The sequence below is a fragment of the Myxine glutinosa genome, chromosome 1 (assembly GCF_964187855.1).
Source record: "Myxine glutinosa chromosome 1, kmMyxGlut1.1, whole genome shotgun sequence".
Lineage (NCBI taxonomy): Eukaryota > Metazoa > Chordata > Myxini > Myxiniformes > Myxinidae > Myxine > Myxine glutinosa.
In genome coordinates this window covers 148,994,835-149,008,536 of record NC_136261.1, presented here as the reverse complement: position 1 = coordinate 149,008,536, position 13,702 = coordinate 148,994,835, and the positions used below count along the sequence as shown (strand labels likewise).

The 13,702-nt window shown below is 41.5% G+C and overlaps 2 protein-coding genes across 5 annotated transcripts in view; one reads left to right on the top strand and one right to left on the bottom strand.

Annotated features, from left to right (window-relative positions):
* SMPD2 (sphingomyelin phosphodiesterase 2) overlaps positions 1-13,702 on the top strand; it is a 612,478-nt gene that overhangs the window by 475,556 nt on the left and 123,220 nt on the right. The gene's annotated exons all lie outside the window — the stretch shown is intronic.
* The window catches only part of LOC137429587 (beta-parvin), a 78,948-nt gene that overhangs the window by 39,683 nt on the left and 25,563 nt on the right, over positions 1-13,702 (bottom strand). Inside the window, exon 12 of one of the 3 annotated variants that reach the window (XM_068119616.2) lies at positions 6,260-6,332. The exons of 1 other annotated variant lie outside the window; for it this stretch is intronic. In XM_068119616.2, the coding sequence (XP_067975717.1) occupies positions 6,260-6,332 (73 nt within the window). Of the gene's footprint in view, positions 1-6,259; positions 6,333-8,306; positions 8,412-13,702 lie in introns of those variants that run through there. One more of the 3 variants, XM_078778101.1, reaches the window with a different exon arrangement.

Here is a 13,702-nt window from a genome sequence, read left to right as displayed (position 1 = left end):
TCACCGAGTCTGGTGTTTCTATGGCCGGTGTGTGTGAGAAGAAACATTAATCTGGGGGTTAATTTAGCATTTGAGTGAGTATCACTCAAAAACATTAACTCATCATTAAATACCAATACCGCCTCGTTAACAAGATGAAACGCTGCTGATTCTTCTTCTTCTGATGGAATGAGACCCGTTTTGGTTAATGTACCCCTTTAACCAGAACCTTGGAGATTCATTGTTTTTAATAGCTTTCGCAGCATAATTAGAAAGTTTATTTGTTTTCTCAAGGTCTCGGGATGATTGTGTTGCTTCTATATTTGTAAGTTCTTGATTCGTTAGTTCATCCAACTCTCGCAACTCCTGTTGTTGTTTGGAAGTATATGTTATCGCGGGAACTTGATCTGATAGGTCAATCAAATCAGGCACTTCCTGTTTTTGGGTTGGGGTATATTCTATCGCAGGAAGTTGAATCGAAACCCCCTTTTGTTTGGTAGGTTTAAAAGAGGTTTAAAAAACTCCTCTTGTTTTCTTTCAAATACGTCTTCACCTAATAGCTTTTGTCTCCGTTTCTTCCTTATTCCCTCCTGTTGTTTCACAACTTTTGAAAGTAGTTGTTGAATGAATGAATGAATGAATGATCGTTTTAAGGCCATTTTCCCCGCTAGAGCGGGGGTTAGCCTTGCGGGCCCCATGACAATCATGGTTCCCTGTTTCAGGCAATGTTTTTATGGCCAGATGCCCTTCCTGACGCCAACCATTGGTCACGCGCTTACGATGCGCAGGGATACGGTGTACCTATTCTAAACCGGGGTACACACCGGGATCATTCATCCCAGCAAGCTGGTACTCAATTTGCCAACCTCGGAAGGATGACAGGCTGAGTCAACCCCCCTGGCGTTAATTCAGCGATCGACCGGGATTCGAACCCAGGATCCTAGGATCCCAAACCGGCACCCTGACCGCTAAGCCAACACCAGGCAACACTAAGCCTTGATGTTCCTTAAATTTTCTTACTCTTTCTTCAGCATTCATTTTATTTATGTAAATAAATTATTAGTTATTATATCATCTGCTTTAACAACGATATATTTATATTTTTCAGTCGTATGTTTCATATGGTCCTCAAATTCCTTTTTACTACATAATGTAGAACAATTATCCCTCCAAAAATTGGTTATATCCAGTGCATTTAGTTTGAATAAAATAAAAGTATTAGCATTGTTTCTTATTGAGCGACGAGGGAGTTGAAAGTATTGTCACGCAACCGCGATTAACACCACAGTTGCGGATGGCCAATTGCGAGGCTTTAACTCCCGAGGCGAGAACTCAATCGCGGATTCCAAATCGAACACTTAAACTAAAGTTAAACGCGCGGAATGGCGGACACAGCAAAGCTCCGCCGCCTTATCTATTAAAATCAAACACCCAGGAAACTGCGTTCAGATATATACAGAAAATAATATAAGGATTTATTAACGGTTCCGAGAACAAAGAAATATGATGCTCTAAACCCCCTATATGGAGTACTCCCGCTCAACAGAGTTATTAAACAAACCACAGGGCAAATGACGAAATGAACAAAGAGGGTGTGTGTGTGTGGTGCGCTCTTAGCTCTGCTCGCTCGGGAGCGTGGCATGAAGATAGTGCAGGCCTCGGATGGCTAGGCCCTGACATGTGGGCGGGAAGGGTCTCCCCGACGCGACTCGCTCGCCGACCCCAGTCCTCTCGCCCCGCAACTCTCAAACGCTCGCCCCGTCTGAAGGACCACGGTTCCTGGGGCTGTCGTCTCTGCCCGGCGCCATGGAGATCGTGAGTGGTTGGCGATGGTACGCAAGAGGCCACAAATGGAATACGGCCACCAACGGGGTGAACCTCGGCATGACAGCCGCCCACGCAAGCACGCGATCCAATCGCAGGGAAGATGGAGGGAACGAAGGCAGGGAAGAACTAGAGGGGAAAAATGTCCAGTGCACTCTATCACGACTGAATCCTCTCAGCTCCCCCAAATGGCGTCTGCTCTGCCTCGTGTCCAACTCCGAACTCTCTTCCTCTCCTTCGTGTCGTCACTTTCCTCCCGCACCGTCACGCCCTCTTGTGACCCCCATTCGTCCGCCCTTCCCCATGACGTCAAAAGATCCACCCCCTTCTCATCGTGTCTCAGCAGGGTGCGTTTTGGTCGGTGTTGTTCCATTGATGTGAAAGGGAAGGGAATTAATTAATGTAGGTGCGCTAGGGGCATGAATTCCTACTGTCTAGGTGCGATGCCAAAAGGGACATTGGATTGACCACAGGGGTGGGAAAACACACAAAGTTACCCTTATCACCCTAACTACTTAGCACTTCCTGTCCCCGTACAGGAAATATATACGCAATTATCCCGGCATACGCCTACACATACTAACTTAAAGGTACATAGTGGGTTCTAGCTATCGCGACATCCCGGAGCATTTTACCTACTCAGATCTACTCTGCTCTACATATTGCTCTACCAAATTCATAACAGTATGATTATAAAAACTAAGATAAGACTATGATTGACTAAGATAAATACAATTACAAGAAGAATGTCTCCCCCTTGTATAGTAGCTGCCCATAAAAAAAAAAAAAAACCACCTTTAAAGGCCATTTTTCCCCGCAAGCGGGGGTTGGCCTTTTTCGGGAACTGTGGTTGTTGTTGTTTTTCGGTCCCCTTTTTGAAGCAATGTTTTACGGCCGGATGCCCTTCCTGACGCCAACCCTTTTTGCCGCCTTTAACGACAAGCAGGGAATTACCAGTGAAGTGGTACTCAATTTGCCGACCTCGGAAGGATGACAGGCTGAGTCAACCCCCCTGGCGTTAATTCAGCGATTGACCGGGATTCGAACCCAGGATCCTAGGATCCTAAGCTGGCACCCTAGCCGCTAGCCCAACACCAGGGACTCATATACACAATTCATATACATCAAACCATCAAACCAGGGACTCATATTTATGATGCATCAAACCCATAACCGTTTGATTTTTCTCATTAACACAATCATCAAAGATAACGAGGTTCTTTTTTGTTTCATCTAACTCTTGAGGTGAAGGTATATCATCCGTATTATCAGTGAGAATACAAGTTATGGTTGTAGGACGTAGGTGATGTGGGTTTTGATTTCTTTTTCCAATTTTGTGGAGTATCACAAAATAGTTGTATTACATCTTCAATGTTGAGCTCATGTAGTTCGTGTTGGAGCTTAAATAACCTGATTATATCTTGTTTTTGAAGACCCGCATTAAAACCTTGTGATAGTAATTGGTACTCTGGTTGTAAACTTGACTTTGTAAAAATTATTAAATTTTCATAATCTAAAAATTTTGGGGTAAGGAGCATCTTCAAAAGCAAACAGGTTTTTCCACATCCACTTGACCCAACTATTAGGCATCTTAATGAATTTGGGAGGTTCGTATGATTATTAAATTTTATCTTACTTTCCCACACGGGTAAAAAATCATCCATTTTATATAGGGTTGAAAATATATGGCAGGTAATCATTCATCCTGGGTGTTGTTATCCCTATTTGTATTATAATTGTGTATACATAATAGAAGCTGGTAATATTCACATTCACATCACATTCACATTCATAATATTCACTGGTAATTCCCTGTTTGTCGTAAAAGGCGACAAAAAGGGTTGGCGGCAGGAAGGGCATCCGGCCGTAAAACATTGCTTCAAAAAGGGGACCGAAAAACAACAACAACCACGGTCCCCGAAAAAGGCCAACCCCCGCTTTGCGGGGAAAAATGGCCTCTAAAGGTGGTTTTTTATACATAATAGAAGCGACTCAACCAACCATCTAATTGTGTTAAATATATCTTGAAATATGTTGAAAATGGGTTCGGCCATTTTATATACCCTGACAAAAAAAATTCGAGAAAATCGTGAAATCTGACAAATCAGAAATTTGAAAATCATATTTTTTTATTTTTTGAAAATTGTGAAATCTGAAAATTTGGAAAATTGGGAAAATCGAGAAAATGTTAAAATTGGGAAATAAATAATTAATTGGTCACTTCCGGTTTGTGGTGAGTCACTTCCTGTTTTTGGGTTGAGGCAGTTTCGGTTTGGGGGTAAGAGGGATGTGGGGAGGGTGGGGAAGACCAACTTCCTGGTCTGGAACCCCTATTTGACAAATCATGAAAATAACAAAATCATGAAAAATGGAAATTTTGGAGAAAATCGATAAAATAAATAATTAATTCGAACACTTCCGGTTTGGGGGCAAGGAGGATGTGGGGAATGTGGTCTGGGTCTGGCCTGGAACCTACCGTATACATCTACTCCTCTACAATAATACCCCACAAGGCTCCTCTTTTGAAAGCATCCACTGTCAAGATGTCTTTATGCTTTATGCAAGATGTCTTTATGCTTTATGCAAGATGTCTTTATGCTTTATGGAAGATGTCTTTATGCTTCATGCAAGATGTCTTTATGCTTTATGCAAGATGTCTTTATGAGAGAGTATGTGCACCTTTAGAAAATACTCACACCCCTTGATTTTTTCATATTTTGTTGTGTTACACCCTGAATTTAAAATCGATTAAATTAAACAATTTTTGTCACTGATCGAAAGACAACACCCCATAATGTCAAAGTGAAAACATGTTTTAGAAATGAATACAAAATAATTAAAAACGAAATACAGAAATATCAAATTTACAAAAGTATTGAACCCCTTGAGTCAATACTTCGTCGAAGGGCCTTTGGCAGCGATTACAGCTTTGAGTCTTCTTGGTTATGTCTGTATCAGCTTTGCACATCTGGATTTGGGGAGTTTCTCCCATTCTTCCTTGCAGATTTGCTCAAGCTCTGTCAAGTTGGATGGGGAGTATCGGTGAACATAAATCTTCAAGTCTTTCCACAGATTCTCAATGGGATTCAAGTCTGGGCTTTGACTGGGCCACTCAAGGACTTTGACGTTCTTGGTCTGAAGCCATTTTCGCGTTGCTTGGTCGGTATGCTTGGGGTCATTGTCCTGTTGGAACATAAATATTCACCACAGTCCAATGTCTTTTGTACTTTGAAGCAGGTTCTCCTCAGGGATTTGCCTGTATTTGGCTCCATTCATTGTTCCCTCTATCCTTATAAGTCTCATCATTCATTCATTCCTTCATCATCTCCTGATTATCCTGATTACAGTCCTGATTCATTATCTGATTCATTCATCTCTTCAAGTGGTCATTGCCACTGAAAAGCATCCCCATAGCATGATGTTGCCACCACCATGCTTCACGGTAGGGATGGTGTTAGATGAGTGATGAGCCAGCTGTGCTTGGTTTCAGCCAGATGTAGCGCTTTGCATTCAAGTCAAAGTGTTAGATTTTCGTCTCATCAGACGACAGAATCTTTTTCCTCGTGTTCTCAGTCTTTCACGTGCCTTTTTTAAAACTCCAGGTGTGTTGTCATGTGCTTTTTCTCAGGAGTGGCTTCCGTCTGCCCACTTTCGCATAAAACCTCGATTTTGAAGTGATGCAGAGACTTTTGTCCTTCTGGCAGGTTCTCCAATCTCAGCCAAGGAACTCTGTAGTTCTGTCAGAGTGGTTATTGGGTTCTTGGTCACCTCCCTGACCAAGGTCCTTCTTGCCCAGTTCCTCAGTGAGGTCGGACGGTCAGCACGAGGAAGAGTCTGGGTAGTTCCATATTCTTTCCATTTCCTAATGATGGAGCTCACTGTGTTCTTGGGAACTTTCAACACTCTAGAAATTGTTTTATACCCTTTCCTAGATCTATGCCTCCTCACAATTATATCTTGGAGTTCTGCGGACAGTTCCTTGGACTTCATGGTAGAGTTTAAGCTCTGACAATCTGACATGCAATGTCAACTGTGGGACCTTATACAGAAAGGTGTGTTTCTTTCTCAATCATGTCCAATCAATTGAATTGGCCACATGTGGACTTGAATCAAGTTGCAGACATCCCAAGGACGATCAAAGGAAATTGGATGCACCTGAGCTCAACTAGAAGTGTCATAGCAAAGGGGTTGAATGCTTATTTCAGTTTTTTCAGCATTTCATTTTTATTTTGTAAAAATATCAAAAAATAAAATTGCACTTTGACATTATGGGGTATTTTGTGTAGATCAGCGACAAAAAAAAAATCCCAATTTAATCCATTTTAAATTCAGGATGTAAAACAACAAAGTGTGAAAAAAGTCTTTGTAAAGGGGTGTGAATACTTTCTGTGAATACTTTCTGAAGGCACTGTATGAGATGAGATCAACATACAGTGAGTTAATCAATGGGCCGAACCTTCTGGGCGAGACTTTGGATTTTTCATCCCTGCATCCTCCATCAACTCAAAAGCAAAAGAGATGTTGTGAACCTAATGGACAAAGCAGAGAGAGAACCTCACATTGGAGATCATGCAGTGGTGGTTGGTGAGCAGAATAATAGAGAATAGTTGGAATGAATGAATGGATATATGTTAAAAAACAAGGCTTTTTGATTATTATTCAATGTAAACATCTTTAGTCTGCAATGAACACATTTCTGCCTCTGGTAAATAAGAAGAAAATAGGATAGGTCAAATTTCTGGAATAAAATGCAGATTATGGGTGGGGCAAAGGTGGTGGGAAGGATATAATGTTTATTAGTCCATCATGTTTGGTGCAAACATTTCACAATTTTGCTGTACAGTAAACCCTTATATATCATGGATGTTACGTTCCTAGAAAATGCATAATATTCAAAACCGCGACAGTTAACCACAATTTCCTATGGTAATGGGATTAGGTTCATGGGCCTCAAGAAAATATAGACAAAGGTCAGTGGCAGACAAAAATAAACATCACAATGGAAATAAAAATGTAAAATAATCACCATACTAAAAAACCACCTTTAGAGGCCATTTTTCCCCGCAAGCGGGGGTTGGCCTTTTTCGGGAACCGTGGTTGTTGTTGTTTTTCGGTCCCCTTTTTGAAGCAATGTTTTACGGCCGGATGCCCTTCCTGACGCCAACCCTTTTTGCCGCCTTTAACGACAAACAGGGAATTACCAGTGAACTGGTCCTCAATTAGCCGACCTCAGAAGGATGACAGGCTGAGTCAACCCCCCTGGTGTTAATTCAGCGATCGACCGGGATTCGAACCCAGGATCCTAGGATCCTAAGCTGACACCCTAGCCGCTAGCCCAACACCAGGGTTGCCCAACCAGGGTTGCAGGGGCCCAACACCATACTAAAATACGCAATTTGGTGTCTGTCTGTCTGTCTGTCTGATTTTTGACCGTGATACATTCGGTTGTTACTTATCCAATCTCAACCACACTTGCCAGGAGGACTTAGGGTCACACAATGAAAGTTGTAGCACATTCATTTTCCCCCTCCCCCCCAAGGGATTTTTCTCCCCCAAGGGGGTTTTCCCCACCAATGGGATTGTGTGTTGAGGTGTATTAAGATAGCTTTATTTGGGCATTTTTTCAAGGCCACTTCTAATAACTAACTGGGAACCTGAACTCAACTGGTCTATATCAATATGGTTAGAATATGCATAATAGAACCACAAACTATATAGTTTATATGTGCTGAAGAGGTACAGTAACGTTGAAGGTATCTCATGTTTAAACAGGAAACTAGAAAAAATTGAGTTTTAAGTGAGGCATGAAAAGTAAAACTACAATTACTTTTCTCAGATTTCAGACTTGAATTTAATATGTGTTGAGGTTTGTTGCATACTGTCTACACACCAGGTTTCAGCCTTCTAGCTACATTAGGAAGTACCAGATTGACAAAAATTGATTTTTCAATATGGCCGCCCTGCCACGACCATTTTTGGGCGTGCAACGCCCAAATGCAATCCCAAACTAGTTTATGTCTTAAAGATGCTGCATAACAAGTTTCATCAACTTTGATCAATATTTGTGACTTTTAGAGCGTAGACGTCAAATTGCTTACAGACGACAGACAGACAGACAGACAGACAGACAGACGACAGATGACGGACGGACACTGGGTGTTGACCAAAACTCAGCTGGACATAGTCCAGTTGAGTTAATAACAATAAATATAATAGTATAATATTAATGTTATTAAAAAACATTATTAATACTAATAATATCCCGTCTCCCCAAGCGATTTTTCCTCCTTGAACAAACACTGTGGTATAAACATATTATCGTGCCATTTTTGTGGGGGCATCAACCTCTATTCTATAAAGCACAAACACATTTGAAAACACATTTCTTTTGAAACATTTGCTCCTGTTGTCTAACACGGAACTGAAAGGGAGGAAACCCGGGGTGCGTTCAGTTACACTTGCCAAGCAGGCTGTTTCTTTTCGACGGTTTTGAATGGATTTCTTGCTCGAGTGATTAAACCACTTGGTGAGCACTCCAGAAGAAGCTTGGTAAATGAACAACCCCCTGCCCGCCTTCCCGATGTTCTTGATGCCTGACCATAGATCTACTGTTAAATAGAAAAAATATACATATAAAAAAAGAAAAAATATATAGAAATAGAAAAAATAAATAAATAAATAAATAAATATATATATATATATATATATATATAACGTACACACACACCACTCACACACCACACACACACACACACACACACACACACACACACACACACGGTGAGTCAATGGAATGTGATGGTTTTCAGAAAGGAGGTGCAGCTAAAGCCACACTGTGGTGGCGGAAACCTTGTGTGTCACGTGATCTGAAAGTTATGCAGTTTCTCCTGTCAGTGCGGCGAGAGACAGTATGGAGAACTGGTCGGTGCCACAACGCGTGTTTGCGGTAAGGCATTTTTTGAATGCAAATCGGTAGTGCAGGTGCAGAGAAGATTTAGACGTGAGTTTGGCGTGGCAGAATTCCCTCTCGTAACATTATTTTGAAGTGGGTGGAAAAATTCAATAACACAAGCAGTGTTTATGTCACTTTGTTAGCAGTGCACAAACGGTCCGCACACCGGAGAAACATTGGGAGAGTTAGGGAAGCGGTGTTGCAGAGTCCAACTCGCTCTGCCAGGTGTCAATCGGCTGCATTGAACATATCGGTCGCGAGTGTTTGCCGTATCCTGCACAATGACCTCCAATTTCATCCCTATCAAATTCAATGAAAATCCAGCATGAATGTATCCATTTTGGTGGAGGCCACTTAAAAGATGTTTTTTTTTTGTTTTTTTTAAAGTACAGATTCATCAATTGCATTGTACTGCTGTTTTTCAACAAAGCGTTTCAAAGCGTTCAACAAAGCAACAAACAAAAGCGTTTTGCTTTTTATTCAACCAAGTTCTCCACAATAATGCTTTAAAAACCGTCACATTCCATTGACTCACCCTGTATATATATATATATATATATATATATATATATATATATATATATATATATATATATATATATATATATATATATATATATATATATATATACATACATACATACATACATACATATATATATATATATATATATATATATATATATATATATATATACATACATACATACATACATATATATATATATATATATACATACATACATATTGTTACAGACGCGGTTTTAGATGTTATATTGACCGAGCGGTGGTGTATTTAACCGCGTCCGAACAGTTACTCCCCGATTAGAACCCGATTTCACCCGACGTTGACCAGATCGCCCCACAGATATTCAATCGGGAAACCTCTAAAGCGACCGAAAGAGAATGAAAAAGAAGAAGAAGAAGAATACGGAGGAAGAACAGATTTATTATACACACACAAGCAATGGATGGAAGAAGCAGTAACACAGCGAATCGTTAACTTACACTATTCATTTTTACTTAGCCCCAAGACAACGAGCAGGACAGGACGTTCACACTTACACAGGGGATATTGCAGGCAGGTAGGGCTTGAGGTGGATTGCTTGAGAGGGAGGCAAAGTCGGGAGGCAGCAGCTTTCAATTCCTCGCGGTTCTGGCGGGAAAACCCTCCGTCGCGTATCCGCTGCGGTAGACGTCACGCGCTGGTTCGGCACACCTGCTCCTCTTCTTGTGGTGGAGCCGTCTCCCTCCTTTCAGCGCGTCTCTCCAAAGCTGGTTTCCTTGCCGAGTACCTCTCCTCTTTGGCTTGGAGCGTTTCGCATCTCACCGCTCCTCTTGGTCCGCCTCTTTTCTCATCTCCCAGGTCATCTCCTAAAGCAGTCCCTTACAGTCGCTTTTATCACCTCGGGCGAAATCAAGCCGCCGGCTCCGAGGGCACGCCTACCGGGTCGCTCACCGCGGTGCTGATTGGCTGTTAGGGCTGGTTCACTCCTTCCCTCTTATGACGAGGTGGAGACACGCCTTTCTTCTCCGACTCAAAGCACATGGGCAATGGCGGCCTGCGGGATTGAAAACAACTCCCCTTTTGAAAGGAACTTTGGAGAGCGGAGATGTTTGGGGAAATTGGAAGGGCCTACGCTTATTTTGTTTGATACAATGCAAAGTCAATCTAGTGGGAAACACATATTTAGCCTACATGGAATAAGGAAATACACTATTTAAAAGATATATCGTGACCTGCGTGTAAGTTTCATGGAATTAACTAGGAGGACGGCTGCGACCATTATTTACATTACGAGGATGTTACCATACTTTTGTAACGTTCACATTGTAACGTTTCCACATTCGTTACACTTCCTCCAAAATTGTTACACTTCTCAAAAACCGTTACACTTCTCAAATTCGTTACACACTTCTCAAAATCGTTACAATATATATATATATATATATATATATATATATATATATATATATATATATATATATATATATACATATATATATACATATACATATATATATATATACATATATATATACATATATATATATATATATATATACATATATATATACATATATATATACATATATATATACATATATATATATATATATATATATATTATATATATATATACATATATACTCGTGTATATTGTCGCGCGGACCCTTCGGTTAACACCAGGGACTGCGGAAGACCAGAACGGCTTTAACGGAGGCGACGACCAAACACGGATTCGGCTATAAAACGCGGGAGGAAGAAGGGAAGTGGAAGCTGCGGTAAAAGTGCATATCTTCAGTGAACCGACGGCAGCTGCAGGGAAATTAATGTACTCGACACCGAATTAGAACGTACAAAAATAGACACGTTTATTTTGGAACCCGAGACAATGAAACGCGACGGTAATCAAATAAAGGGCCTAAATTGGGATCCCACACACCAGATTTCAGAAACGAGACACAGGAATGGATGGAAGGAAAAGAAACGTCGTGTGGTTGTGAATGTGGGGAGTGGGTGCAGCCTTATCTCGTCTGTCGTCTTGTATTGTCTGCCGTCCAAACACGGCTCCGTTCGGCCCCGCTCGCGCGCCACCAGATCTCGCTCCAAGCTCCAATTGGTCGCACACCACGAGGTCCCTCGCTCCACTCCAAGCTCCAGAAGCACCGATCGCACACTAGGCCCCAAAGCACCAAAAGCACCGCTCCAAGCACCACACAGATGGCGAGCCAAGACCACCAGGACCTCTCAAGACCAAGAGGAAAAGCACAGAGAGCACAAGACAGCCAGAGACAGCCAGAAAGCACAAGGGTTCGAGCTGCAAGAGGAAGCTGCGCAAGCAAGAAGAAGACGTGCTGCGCAGGACGAAGAGCCGGATGTGCAAGACTAACTGCTGGATCTGAAAGAGTGTGCAAGAGGGAAAATGTCGTTCGGCGCGCCCCTACATAGCCTTGCGGCGGTGACATCAGCCTTGGCGCGCCACACAATCAGTGCCCTCCACCGAATCACAGGCCTGTAGTGTGGTCATAGCTCGTGGCACTCGATGTGGCTTGGCCTGCAGGAGGTGTAGCTGGTGGCGGCCATCATCGGCAGTGTCCTGGCCTGGTTTCCTTGCCTGTTCCTTCCGAAGTCCTTGTCAGGGAAGGGAATTATTTATTGTTGTATTAAGGGCCTGTCTAAGTGTCTAAATGAGTGCATTGCCATAAGGGACAAAGGTTTGATTACCAGGTGTGACACACAGGGGCTGTTATCTTTAATCCCCACACTATCTAACACTCGAACATCCTGGTATGTTCACAGGTATACTCCTTAACCGACAAACCACCAACACAGAACTTATTACAAGGTAGATTCCCTATCGTGACAGTCGAAGCATGTTACCTATTCAGATATACCTGGGTCTAGATATTGCTCTACCCTACCGACATAATATGTATACATGTATATATATATATATATATATATATATATATATATATATATATATTTATATATATATATATATATATATATATATATATATATATCTGTATATATATATATATATATATATATATACAGTATATATATATATATATATATATATATATATATATATATATATATATATATATATATATATATATATATATATATATATATATATATATATATATATATACACAGACTTGGCATTTAATATGGAATTTTTTTTTGTGGGGGTGAACTTACTTTTCAAGATGTCTTAGAACCAAAAGTTCATTGGAATTATGTTGAAATTATTCTAGATTTTGTTAATGTGACCTTTAAAAGAAACAAAAACCACATTTGACATTTCGAAACAAATAAATTGATCCTTGAAAGTGATGTAAACTGATATCGAACTCAATTCATGGACAGTACTGTGTTAAACTTCTGTACGTTTTCCAGAAGTATCTCTTTATTTTGCACATTAGCCAAATTTTTTTTAACAAAAACAAAAGTTAAATTACGACTGGGATAACGGACAGTAAAATTACAGTTCAGAACTTCGTGTAACCCCCACGAGCATTCAGGAGAGCACGTACACATTGAGGCATGCTGTTCACGAGATTTGCCAAGGTTTGGACAAGAATCGCTTGCCATGCAGTGACAATAGCCTGCTGCAGTTCACGCACAGAGGTCGGCTGCTGGTCCAAGTGGTCGATTTGACGCGTTAATTCTGCCCACAAGTTCTCTATCGGATTCATATCCGGGGACATGGCAGGCCACTCCATATGCTCTACACCACGGTCAGCAAGAAAGTGTTGGATCATGCGAGCACGATGAGGCCGTGCATTGTCATCTTGGAAGACAAAGTTTCCTAAAAAGGCTGCACGAGCAAATGGAAGCAATGTTTCTTCCAGAATGGCCCTGTGCTTGAACTGGTTCAGGTTTCCATTCAGAACAACCAGGTCAGTTTTGCCCCCTGCATGAAAAGCAGCCCAAACGGTCACCCCACCACCTCCAGCTTGGACTCTTGGCACTATACAATCTTTGTTGTAGGCTTCATGCACTTGTCTGCACACTCGGACGCGGCCATCTTGACGATAGACCAGAAATCTAGACTCGTCACTGAAGATCACGTGATTCCAGTGTTCCGGCTGCCATTGAAGGTGCTCTCTGGCCCACTGGATGAAGGATGTTGGTTTGCCAAGCGGATGGCACCGCGGCCGAACAGTTACCCCGACTAACCCGATTCCTGAACGTTGGCCAAAATCGCGCCACAGATATTCAATGGGGAAAAGACTAAAGCGAAGGATGTGAAGAAGAAGAAAGACAAAGGGTAAGGAATACAAATATAATTTATTACTATGTACAGGATTGAAAGAAACCAAGGAAGAAGGAAAGATAAGAAAATAATTTACAGAAGATATTAGACACACAGTGCAACGCTAGCTTACCTACAGTCTTAATTAACCCAGGACAGAACAAACAAAAGACAG